Genomic DNA, 13196 nt, shown 5'->3' on the forward strand with positions numbered 1-13196 from the left:
GGAGAGGCTTGTAGGAGGGGAGCTATGATCCCTCTGACACTATACTAATTCAAAACCTGAAGATATGAAAATAGTGTATGTGTTTAATAATTAGTGTGTTTTTGTTGTTGTTGTTGTTGTTGTTGTTTTTGTGTGTGTTACTACACAGGCTATAAAATTGTAAAATGACCACCCACTTAACCACAAAGATTAAAGCTGAGAGTTCACGTGCTTTGTCAGTCAGGATCTGGACAAGGAATTAGGTAGAGAAGAACTGCTAGGCCACCAATAACAACCTATGCTATTAACATGTACCAGGGAGCATGTCTTCTGTGAGTGTTTGGATCCTGTATACCCATGGGCTTGACTCACTGCATTGTTGCCCACTTACTGTTAGGCAATATGTGCAAGGTAAAACAGTGAAGCCATATTTTTTCATAGGCAAGTATTATTTGCAAATCAAGCACTCAGCAATATTATGCATGTGAATACAATGTATCAAAGATGTATTTAACTGTCTGGAGTCTGTCTGCTGAAGCTAGTTTAATCACCAGAAATAACCATAGGTCTTTAATGGCAAATTATATAACAAGCACCAACAAGACCTCCATTACTTTTGTAAGCAAGCCACTGAACAATTAAATCTGCACCCTCCCCTTGTTGTGACTCATGAATGCCTGTGAGGAAAATAAAACTTAAGTAGCATCCTATCTCAAATTATGGTCTGATGACACCTCAACACAAAGATGATGGATTTATTTTAAACTGCATGGGTCTGGTAATTACAGTATTTGACCATCTTTTATGTTTTCATAAAGCTATCCTGTCCATCACAGCTCAGTTTAAGACTGAAAGCTCTATAGGCTATTTTATGCATCCATCATTTTTTTTAAAACCCTCTTGGCTTTTATTTCTTTTGTCTGTCAGTGGTGGCATTCATGGCAGCATTGCGATGGAATTGAACTTGCCAATTCTCTTGCTCCCCCTTCTTCTCATTGGTCCCGCCCACTTCCCCCATGTACCCCACCCTACCCCACCCAGCTTCGTGGGTAGGCGGTTCCCATGGTAACTGTCACCAAGCCTGCCTAGTAACAGCCATTGTCTCATGCTGCATAAAGGGTGAAGGGGGTCGGATGAGCGAAGAAGCTCAGGATTTTGTGTGTGTGTCTGTGTGTGTGTGTCTGTGTGTCTGTGTGTGTGTGATGATGGGAGCCAGTGGGATTTTCATTAAAACAAGCTCTTTTACCTGATCTCAACTGCCACTCAATACTTGGCACTCCAGAATGACCTAATTTTACATTAAGCTGGGCTATCCCCCAAATGGAAGATTTACTCAGCAGCAATGGTCACATTTCATAGATTGGCCCTCATTTTAGGATGTGACTTATTGAGAACCCCTATGGTTTTCATGTTCTTTCACAGGAACATGAGAGTGTTTAGTGTATCACATTGTTGACTAGAATAAAATTAGCCTTGTATTCTTCTAAATCTGTGACATGATATGCTGATTTCCTGATATGAGTGTGAGCAATGTGTTACATTTAAGGAACACATTTACAGAAACAATGTGCCCTTAGTTTCACACTATCTTTTGTCATTTTGCACCATTCATATTTAATAAAATGGGAAATGTGTAAAGACCTTACCATTTCAGTTTCTGTGAAAGATTATATTAAAAACAAAAAACAAAACAAACAAACAAACAAAAAAACGATCATTGTTAGTCTGCGGTAACACGGGTTTATACTTTAATTGCTTTGTTCACGCTGTAATTGGGCTTTATGTAGAATCAGTCATTCCATATATTAATTAAATGACTTTAAAATCATATGATAAGCGCTGCATTACATCAACTGTTCAACGTCCGAGCTAAGGAATAATAAAAGAATTACGTAATTGCTGCCCTCTTGTGGATGAAGAATATGTTTGTAGAAATTAATCCTGATTATGGATAACACTTCCCTGCCATATACAAGTTTTTAAACAACTATGTTGGAATACTTATCCTATGGTCGTGGAAAACATGTTACTGTGTTTCAGATAGGGCAAATTATAGGCCTAGCATCAAGCAAAGAAAACAGCTAAGGAGATTGATGAAATGCCTGGAATTGGGTTAAGAACTGTCCAACACATTATTAAAACCTGGAAGGAGAGTGGTGATCTGTGAACTTTGAGGATGAAATGTGGTCAGAAAAATGAATGTTCAAAATCTTGAAGACCGGAGATGTTTAAAATACTTGGTGAAGTCACACAGTAGAACTCAGTCTTATGTTTAATAGTGAAAGTAAGAGCATTTCCACATGCACAATGCGACGAGAGCTTACAGGATTGGGACTAAACAGCTATGTGGCCTAATCAGTGTGAGGGCAATCAGATAAAGACGCCTTCAATTTGCTAGGGAGCATAACTGTGGGGCAATGGACAAAGGTTATGTGGTCTGATCATTCCAGATTTACCCTATTCCAAAGCAATGAGTGCATCAGGGTAAGATGGGAAGCACATAAAGCGATGCACCCATCATGCATAATGCCTACTGTACAAGCCTCTGGAGGAAGTGTTATGACCTGGGGTTGCTTCAGTTGGTCAGGTATTAGGCCCAGCAACATTATGTGGCAATAAATTAAAGTTAGCTGAGGACCTGAATCTACTGCATGAACAGGTTATCATATCAACTGATCTTTTGTCCCTTGACAGCACAGGCATATTCCAGGATAACAATACCAAGATGCATCAGGCTCAAATTGTGAAAGAGTGGTTCAGGGAGCATGAGGAATCATTTTCACACAGGAATTGGCCACTACAGAGTCCTGACTTGAACTCCATTGAAAGGCTTTGGGATGTGCTAGAAAAGACTTTATGGAGTGGTTAGACTCTCCCGTCCTCAATACGAAATCTCAGACCAAAAATGAATGTAACTCTGGATGGGAATAAATGTTGTGACATTGCGCAAGGTTGTCGAAACAATGCCATGATGAATGTGTGCTGTAATCAAAGCTAAATGTGGTGCAATGAAATTTTAGAGGTTGCAACTTTTTTTTTTGGCCAGGGAGTGTATATCATCAGTCTGGCTGACTTTTCAGTCCTGGTTGTGTGTAGTTAATGTGTTCAAGTGCTGTTACACACTTCATAGTTTTTGGATTTACTGTAGATTGACAGTCATCAATGTTGTGTAACCAGCTTTAGTTTGGATGAACTGTATATAGTAGATAGATAACGGAGTTACTATTCAGTTCATAAATTAGAATAAAAAAACTGCTTAGGCCATTCAGTTCTATTTTAATTTGAGAAGGATCTCCATATGGTGCATGTTTTCAGTCTGGCTCTTTTTAGAATCAAAAATTAGCTGTGAATATTTGTTCCTAAATACAGTATCTCACAAAAGTGAGTACACCCCTCACATTTTTGTAAATATTTGATTATATCTTTTAATGTGACAACACTGAAGAAAGGACAGTTTGCTACAATGTAAAACAGTGAGTGTACAGCTTGTGTAACAGTGTAAATTTGCTGTACCCTCAAAATAACTCAGCACACAGCCATTAATGTCTAAACCACTGGCAACAAAAGTGAGCACACCCCTAAGTGAAAATGTCCAAATTGGGCCCAAAGTGTCAATATTTTGTGTGGCCACCATTATTTTCCAGCACTGCCTTAACCCTCTTGGGCATAGAGTTCACCAGAGCTTCACAGGTTGCCACTGGAGTACTCTTCCACTCCTCCATGACAACATCAAAGAGCTGGTGGATGTTAGAGACCTTGTGCTCCTCCACCTTCCATTTGAGAATGCCCCACAGATGCTCAATAGGATTTAGGTCTGGAGACATGCTTGGCCAGTCTATCACCTTCACCCTCAGCTTCTTTAGCAAGGCAGTGGTCATCTTGGAGGTCTGTTTGGGGTCGTTATCATGCTGGAATACTGCATACTGATCATGCTCTGCTTCAGTATGTCACAGTACATGCTGGCATTCATGGTTCCCTCAGTGAACTGTAGCTCCCCAGTGCCGGCAGCACTCATGCAGCCCCAGACCATGACACTCCCACCACCATGTTTGACTATAGGCAAGACACATTTGTCTTCCACATTTGTACCCCTCACCTGGTTGCCGCCACACACGCTTGACACCATCTGAACCAACTAAGTTTATCTTGGTCTCATCAGACCACAGGACATGGTTCCAGTAATCCATGTCCTTAGTCTGCTTGTCTTCAGCAAACTGCGGGCTTTCTTGTGCATCATCTTTAGAAGAGGCTTCCTTCTGGGACGACAGCCATGCAGACCAATTTGATGCAGTGTGTGACGTATGGTCTGAGCACTGACAGGCTGACCCCCCCACCCCTTCAACCTCTGCAGCAATGCTGGCAGCACTCATACGTCTATTGCCCAAAGACAACCTCTGGATATGACGCTGAGCATGTGCACTCAACTTCTTTGGTCGACCATTGCGAGACCTTTTCTGAGTGGAACTTGTCCTGTTAAACTGCTGTATGGTCTTGGCCACCGTGCTGCAGCTCAGTGTCAGGGTCTTACAATCTTCTTATAGCCTAGGCCATCTTTATGTAGAGCAACAATTCTTTTTTTGAGATCCTCAGAGAGTTCTTTGCCATGAGGTGCCATGTTGAACTTCCAGTGACCAGTATGAGGGAGTGTGAGAGCGATGACACCAAATTTAACACACCTGCTCCCCATTCACACCTGAGACCTTGTAACACTAACAAGTCACATGACACAGGGGAGGGAAAATGGGATATTGGGTCCAATTTGAACGTTTTCACTTAGGGGTGTACTCACGTTTGTTGCCAGCAGTTTAGACATTAATGGCTGTGTGTTATTTTGAGGGGACAGCAAATTAAGATGTACACTCATTTCTTCAGTGTTGTCACATTAAAAGATATAATCAAATATTTACAAAAATGTGAGGGGTGTACTCACTTTTGTGAGATACTGTATATATTAAAGGCTGTACATGGAATAACCTCTGAACTCCTGAGAGTAATGCTTGCTATACTTCATACAGCAATTTAAGAGTTAAGATGAATACGATGTTTTTCTTACAGGCAATTCTTTGTGCAACAAACTGTTTAATCTTACTGTGACATCATTTGTGAATCATCTTCCAAGAAGTCTAGGTGCTACCACCCATACATCAGAAAATCCCAGGAATAAATGCAATTATTCTGCTGTGGTGACTTCCAGTAAAAGATTGTTTGGATAAATGCGTGAGTGTCTGGGTCCTGTTCAGTCCTGCAAGAGTTGTGTGATTGCCAAACACAGGTAAGGAGCCCTGCCAGTCAGTTAAAGCTGTGTTTCTGCCACAGGCTACATGCCAGCTAGCAGACCAGAGAACTTGAGCTATAACAAAAAGATCAGCTATAGAGGCACAAGGAGACATGGGAGCTTTATTAAAACGTCTTAAAAGACAGTGAGAGAGAGAGAGAGAGAGAGAGAGAGAGAGAGAGAGAGAGAGAGAGAGAGAGAGAGAGAGAGAGAGATTTTATTTTTCCATTCAAATTGTACTAGTAATCCACTACTACAAGTATATTTTCACTGCAGTTCAGTAGTTTTGGATTTTATTTGCTTACTTTTGGTCATTTTAATATGAAATCCAGTGCCATATATTCCATCTCAATTCCTTACTGTATATCCACCTACTGTACAGCACCGTAATTTCCATGAAGTAATCAGAAAGATATTCTTACATTAAGTTAATAAGTAGATCTGATTTATACATAGAAAAAAGATATACTATATATTATTTTGCATGTTTGATTGCAAAAAAGGAAATCTTTATATATGTTGTCAAATATTTATTCACATATAAAAACACGGAACACATATAAATAAGAACACACATAAACAAGGCAACACAGGGTTTTTTTTTTTTTTTTTAAAACAACCCACCATTATACACATTACAGTGTCTTAGTTACTAGTGACACACAGTTCTGATCTCAGATGGCAGTAACGAGCAGTATAAAGTGGGAAAAGACAGGAAAAGGCATTTGTGTGATGTGTTGGGCTTTGATACTGTGATGTTATGCATTTCAACAATTCATCATGATGAATCATGATACATCATAAAGTATTAATTTATTGTATTTTTTATGATGCTCTATGAAGTGACTGAGTTTAAGAAATGTGTTATATAAATATGTATTATTATTATTATTATTTATTATTATTATTATTATAATTATTATTATTATTATTATTATTATCATCATCGGATAGAATTTTACCTTAAATAATGGTAACATTAATTTTTTAAAATTCAATTCTATCTTAAATAATGTCAATGACGAAAATACTCCAGACCTATTTTTTTGTCTTTAATAATTTTTTTCTCCATTCTGTGAAAACTTGGAGCAGCCTTTAGTATTTCCATTTATATCTTCCCTTTTCAAATCTGCATGACAGATGTGTAATGGAGTAAAACTATAAGACAAACTATAACAGAATATTTGCCTGTAAACACAATCAGCACCAAATTAATATCCTATGCATTTTTCAAATCCACAAATCTGACATATAACAGCCGAGTTGACACTGAATACAGGAATGTTGTGTTCAATATGAATGATACACTTTGGTTTTGTGACCCACTGGAGTCTAGCAGTAATGTTGTTTTGTGTAGAGTGACTGAAGTGACATAGGTAAGAGCCTGCTGGTAGAGAAAGAAATGTTATCTCCCTAGTTTGAGGGGTTGTAGCACATACAGTGCTGTATCTTGATATCACACAACCCCTGCCTACTTTTATTGTCTTGTCCTGTCATGAAACTAGTTAAAGAAACTGGATAGTCTAGGAGTATACTGGCTACTACTAGAGTCATGGCAGTGCCCTAATATTCAGTTTCAACACTATTCTGAATAAAAAACCATGTGATTTATTGTTTATGGCTAGGTCTGGCTCAGAAAGACCAAGCTCCTTGTATTCAGTCTGTTGTAGAGAGCTGAGATCTTTAGTTCATTTTGGAGAGCTGCTCAGAGAAGAGCTTCTTGAGCTGTGCCACTTCCTCCCCAAGGTAGCTAAGCTGAGATTTGAGCATGCTGTTCTCAGCATGGAAAAATGCCTCGCTGTGGTTCCCATGTGGCTGACCACTGCTGCAACTGCCCATCGGGCCACCGTGATGATGAGGGAGAATTTTTCGAGATTCGTCTCCTTCACTCTGTGACCAGAGCCGAGCCCCATCACCCATGCCAAATGATAAATTATTTCTGGGGTTTTCCCGTCCTCCTGTGTGCTGCACAGGACTGCGTCTTTCATTGGAGTTCTCGTTATCGCAGCTGCCTGGACACTTGAAGCGTAATTTGTGTGGGAGGCTCTTCATACCTTCCAATGAGTCCCCATTTCCAGATGCTGTGGAGGTGTTCCCTGCTGAAACCTGTGCCACAAGAGTGTCAGGGGCAGGAGAGTGGTGATATTCGCAGCCCAACTCGTCAGATCTGTTTGGAGACAGTTTTCCATGATCGCTCAGACGGTCCTCAAAAAACACAGGACTTCCAACACTGGAGCCTCCAGGAGTTGAGAAGCCTGAGTCCTCTGACATGCTACTATTCTCCCTGATACCTCGTCCCACATGGAATACAGCCTGAGTGGAATTCGGATGGGGTACCATAGCAGTACTGGGGTGAAGCCCATCTTCGCGGAGTAGGTAATAATGTGAGTTGGCAGGTTGAGGAACAGACGGGGCAGTGGAGGTTAGTGGAAGGATGGGTGCATTCGAGGGTTCTTTGACCAAGCCATAGCGGTATTTGAGTGCTAGTAGTTCTGCTCTGAGCCTGGCATTCTCCTCAAGCAGTCCAAGTACACGGTTCTCTAGCACCATGTCATTGACACGCCGCTTCTCCCGTGAGCGCTTTGCTGCTTCATTGTTCTTCTTGCGCTTGTCCCAATACCCTTCATCTTTCTTCTCCTGGGGGATGAACTCACGCTTGCGCCTCAGTGTGCTTCCACCCGGGGTCACCTCTTTGCGTTTCAGTGCTGATGTGTGGCCTAATAGTGAGCGAGCCAGCAGACTGCTCGATGTAAGGATGGAGACAGCCTCCTCTGTGAAAGACATTGTGCTGCTCTGGGTTGCCACGTCTAATCCTAACATTCCTGTGCTCACAGCCTCCACAGCTGGCAGGACTCCCGCACTCTGCTCTCTCATTTCTTGAGATCCCTCTTCAAACATGCTTGAAGTAAAACTGTCAAGTCACACAAGTTTCTTTTTTAATTTAGGTCAGCTTCAGCTTTATTTGTATAACAGCACCACCTAGAGGCCAAACAGAGAGAGAGAGAGAGAGAGAGAGAGAGAGAGAGAGAGAGAGAGAGAGAGAGAGAGAGAGAGAGAGAGAGAGACCGCTTTAATCGTTACGTAAGATCGATTACAACACAATGTTATGTAACACAGAAGATGTTTCCAGTAAGGCAGAGTACATTTGTGCAACATGTCGTAATCGGTCCAAAAGACCTTCGGCTATATTTACTGCATGCCTGCTATCTCTTAAAGGCAAAGTCAGACTTTATCACAGAATGTTAAAAATTTTAATCTATCTATTGCTCTGTTTGTAAAGAGTGATATGCTGTTTTGGCAGCACTTTTTTTTCTACGTGTAATAGAATAGATGTCTATACTACTGCTGTTCATTTGGGGTTTAGAGACAAGAGCCAAAGATCACTGAACCTGAGCTGAGTGCATGACGTTACTCTGTAATGCAGAAAAGTGACTTCTAGGAATTGTGCTGACCTTAACACAGAACACAGTGTGTCCCAGTGACTGGGTTTACTGCAAGTAAACAAGTAGCTATCAGACAATGCAGAGACATAATCACTATAACAGCCACTGATAATCGAGACCACAAGGGTATTCAACATACACGTACTGAAGATAGCCTAGACAAAGTTTTCACATATCGGCTATTTTATGCCTTTATTCTTTCAAGCCAAAAACAACGACACAAAATTATTTATTGTCCAAATGCAAACATCTGTGAAGATTTATTTTTTATTTATTTATTTGCCAGGATCATCTCTGTGCCACATGACATTCCTGCACTAAAATATAGCCTATAGTTTGTTTTGGTATAAAGTCATGAGCATGTTAATGGGATTAGTGGCACTGCCTCAACGCTGCGTGTCACACATACTAAACATATCACTGATATAAGTTATATGCTTGATTTATTTGGTTTACATAGCCTACTTAAATAATTTGGGTCCTCATTAAAACATCTGTATTTTTTGCGAATGCGAGAAAATACAGCAGTAGCATAATTTGCGCTTTACGCACGAGATTTTCTTGGCAATGCATCACAACGTGCATTTTGCAAAATTGTCAAATCCTGTCTGTTAAAGTTCCAGAATATTAAAGTCCACCCCCCCCCAAAAAAATAAAAATAAATAAATAAATAAATAAATAAATAAATCAGTGTCAAGTCTGTTAATATTTGTCCTTACCTTTAAAATGATCTCATGAGTCTTGTCCAGGAAAAAATCAGAGGTCAAAACGAAAAGCGTCTGCGTCCAAGTGAAGGCAGTTTTTTCTTCCAATGGATTTGAGGATTTAAGATGTTAAATGTGTCATCCGATGTAAAATGTTACAGAATGTCATCTGTCGTGCTGCTACCTTTCCTGGCTCGTTCGTGGTCTGTTTGAACGCCACAGCTCCTATTTGTAGCTTTGCAAGTGGAGTTCAGCCGAGGACGCTGCCTATCCTTGTCTGAACCAGCGGATCTTCAATGAGTCGGTTCACTTTTTTTGAACGATTCGTTTAAGTAAGTCGGGAGATTCGATTCTCAAGAGCAAACGTCTGTGCGCGCGCGTGTGTGACATATTTTCATATGACTTCTACGCATATGATTGTATTGTTCATGTATTATTCATGATACATGTAGCTTCGAAATTCAGGAGTTCTCAGATTTAGGGGTTCTAAGCCAGCGAGCAAGTTTTGGAAAACCTACAGACCCACATGATTTTTAATAAACATAATCACGTTGGCTTAGAGGTTAGCACGTTTAACTCTCAGCGCCAGGGTTGAGGGTTTGATTCCCACTGCGACCCTATGTGTGTGTGGAGTTTGCATATTCTCCCCTTGTTTTTGCCTCCCCCAGTCCAAGGACATGCATGGTCGGCTGAATGGGTGTGTGAATGGGCCCTGATGGATTGGCACCCGGACCAGCGTGTCCCCCTGGGATAAGTTCCCTGTGACCCAGTAAGCAAAGCAGTACAGAAAATGGATGGATAATCACATTAGGTAAATATGGGAATAGGGTCTCTTGTTTACTGTATATACACCGATCAGGCACCTGTCAAGAGGTGTTGGAAGCAGGAAAAATGGGTAAGGATCTAAGGGCCACATTGTGACGGTTAGATGACTGGGTCAGGGCATCTCCAAAATGGCAGGTCTTGTGGGGTGTTTCGGGTACGCAGTGGTACCAAAAGTGGTTCAAGTAAGGACAACCAGTGAACCGGTGATCGGGTCATGGGCAACCAAAGCTCACTGATGTGCATGGGAAGTGAAGGCTAGCCCGTCTGGTCCGATTCCACAGAAGAGCTACTGCAGCACAAATAGCTGGTGTGGGGCTGCAGATTGCAGACCAGTCAGAGTGCCCATGCTGACCGCTGTCCACTGCCGAAAGTGCTTACAATGAGGACGTGAGCATCTGGTCTGATAAATCACGTTTTCTTTTACATCATGTGGATGCCCAGGTGTTTGTTGCATGTGTTTTGCTTACTTGGGGAAGAGATGGCACCAGGATGGACTATGAGAAGAAGGCAAGCTGGTGGAGGCAGTCTGATGCTCTGGGCAATGTTCTGTTGGGAAACCTTGGGTCCTGGCATTCATGTGGATTTGTCACGTACCACCTACCTAAACATTGCTGCACACCAAGTACACCCCTTTATGGCAACAGTATTCCTTAATGGCAGCGGCCTCTTTCAGCAGGATACTGGCACACTGCAAAAATTGTTCAGGAATGGTTTGAGGAACATGACAAAGCATTCAAGGTGTTGATTAACCCTAGATTCTTGCAGAATCAGCTAAATCTTAATACTGTTAACAAAATAAGAGGGTTCATAAAAATCCCATGTTGGTTTTTATTTAGTACTGTCCTGAATAAGCTATTTCACACAACAGATGCTTACATATACTTCACAAGACAAGATATTAGCTGAATTGATCAAAATTACCCCCAAGTTTACACACCCTTGATTCTTAATTATTTCACCCGTGTGTCATTGCCTGGATCAATTATGATTGCTTTTTTGTTTTGTGAGAGCTGTTCATGAGTCCCTTGTTTGTCCTGATCAGTTAAAATGCCCACTGTTCTTCAGAAAAATCCTCCAGGTCCTGCGCATTCTTTTGTTTTCCAGCATATCTGCATATTTGACCCCTTTCCAACAGTGGCTATATGACATTGAGATCCATCTTTTCACACTGAGGACAACTGAGTGACTCGTACACAACTATCACAAAAGGTGAAAACATTCACTGATGCTCAAGAAGCAAGAAGCTGTGCAGCTCTCCAAAATGAACGAAAGATCTCAGCTCTCTACAACAGACTGAATACAGGGAGCTTGGTCTTTCTGAGCCAGGGGGATATAAACCTTTGAACAAGATGATGGGTGTAAATTGTTAGTATTTTGTTTTCTGGGAGACATGTAATAATCTTATTTAGCATCTGACGGGCAGTACTAAATGAAAAAAAAAACAGATCTTTAAGCAAAATAATAACAATTTATGACCTGTCCATTAGTTACCAAATCTGTACTGATGTGAGAGCAAGTTATTTAAGTGTGTGTGTGTGTCTGTGTTTATTAACTGTGATAATACTTGCTTACCTCATGTTCAACCACATTATTATTCTTAGATACTTAACCACAGTGGATCCAGTAGCAAGTGATGTAACAGCGTGTATTATTTCTGTAAAGCTGCTTTGTGGCAATATGTATTGTTATAGTGCTATACAGATAAAGTTTAACTGAAAAATTGCTAAATTAAAACTGTATGACCTCAATTATATATGTTAATAATTCATCAGTACGGGGGCACAGTGGCTTAATGGTTAGCACATTTGCCTCACACCTCCAGGGATGAGGCTCAAATCCCGCCTCCACCCTGTGTGCCGTGGAGTTTGCATGTTTTCCCTGTGCTTTGGGGGTTTCCTCCCTCAGTCTAAAGACACGTGTTGTAAGCTGATTGGCTTTCCACTGTCCATATTCCATTGTTCAAATTGTTCATAGTGTGTGAATGTGTGTGCAATTGTGCCCTGTGATGGGTTGGCACCCTGCCCAGGGTGTCCGCCAGTTCCCTGGCATAGGCTCCAGGCTTCCCGCAATCCTGTGTAGGATGTAGGTAAATGGTCTGAACTTACATAGCACTTTTATCCAAAGCACTTTACACTGTGTCTCATTCACACACCAATGGTAACAGAACTGCCATGCAAGGCGCTAAATTGCCATCGTGAGCAACTTAGGGTTCAGTGTCTTGCCCATGGACACTTTGGTTTGTGGAGTCATGTGGGCTGGGAATCGAACCACCAACCCTATGATTAGTGGACAACTTGCCCTACCACCTGAGCCACAATAAGCAGTATGGAAAAATGGATGGAACTCATCAGTACATTAAGGAGGAATGTGGACACTAAGAAGGTATGCTTTACCTGCTAAATTACAGATTTTAAAGCTATTGATGATTTGGATACTTTTTTTGAATAACATCTGAATCTCAGCATCTTCACAAAAACTACTAATTTAACCAACACAAAATGAACAGACTCCAAAAAAAGTTATCCTTTAATACATTGTTTTCTAACCCAGCGGCACATATTCTGCTGTAGATGAGAATGTTTTCCCCAGCCTTCCACACTGGTAAAGCAGTTACACTAGAGTTTGTCCCCATCTGCCCTCTAGCATGGGTTTACCAGTTCATGTGGGAAAACAGATAATCCCTATAAGCCTTCCCACTCTCTTTCACCATCCCTAAGCTTTCACAACCCGTTTACAGTATTACTTTATTCATTATGTTTTTCCTTTCCACACAGATCCATATATACATCTGTTTTCAATAAGCCTATATGCACTCACGCTTACCCACTCAGTACAGTGTGTTCATACATGTCTTTCTCACTTGGCGGTCTCTCTCTCTCTTTTCACCTTCTGTGCCTGCAAAATAAGCGTATGGTCAGAAATCAAGCTATTTGATTCTTAAGAAGAAATAATGTGTGTAATGCCAAAGGA

The 13196-nt window shown here is 41.0% G+C and overlaps 2 protein-coding genes across 2 annotated transcripts in view; both read right to left on the bottom strand.

The window, feature by feature from the left end:
• Positions 1-5771: 5771 nt before the first annotated feature.
• On the bottom strand, positions 5772-10017 carry nfil3-6 (nuclear factor, interleukin 3 regulated, member 6). The gene is made up of 2 exons (XM_017493717.3): positions 9417-10017; positions 5772-8233 (listed from the first exon to the last, which is right to left on the bottom strand). The coding sequence occupies exon 2, from the start codon at positions 8150-8152 to the stop codon at positions 6938-6940; it is 1215 nt and encodes a 404-aa protein (XP_017349206.1). The 5' UTR covers positions 8153-8233; positions 9417-10017; the 3' UTR covers positions 5772-6937.
• Positions 10018-11040: 1023 nt separating this feature from the next.
• Positions 11041-13196, bottom strand: part of LOC108279429 (paralemmin-1) — a 44253-nt gene continuing 42097 nt past the window's right edge. The window contains exon 7 of the mRNA XM_047150127.2: positions 11041-13121. Coding sequence (XP_047006083.1) covers positions 13054-13121 — 68 coding nt within the window. The 3' untranslated portion in view covers positions 11041-13053. The remainder of the gene's footprint in view (positions 13122-13196) is intronic.

This window comes from Ictalurus punctatus, chromosome 2 (assembly GCF_001660625.3).
Source record: "Ictalurus punctatus breed USDA103 chromosome 2, Coco_2.0, whole genome shotgun sequence".
Classification (NCBI taxonomy): Eukaryota; Metazoa; Chordata; class Actinopteri; order Siluriformes; family Ictaluridae; genus Ictalurus; species Ictalurus punctatus.

Excerpts from the sequence above, each read along its gene's own strand:
- nfil3-6 (XM_017493717.3), bottom strand. The coding sequence starts at position 8,152 with ATGTTTGAAGAGGGATCTCAAGAAATGAGAGAGCAGAGTGCGGGAGTC.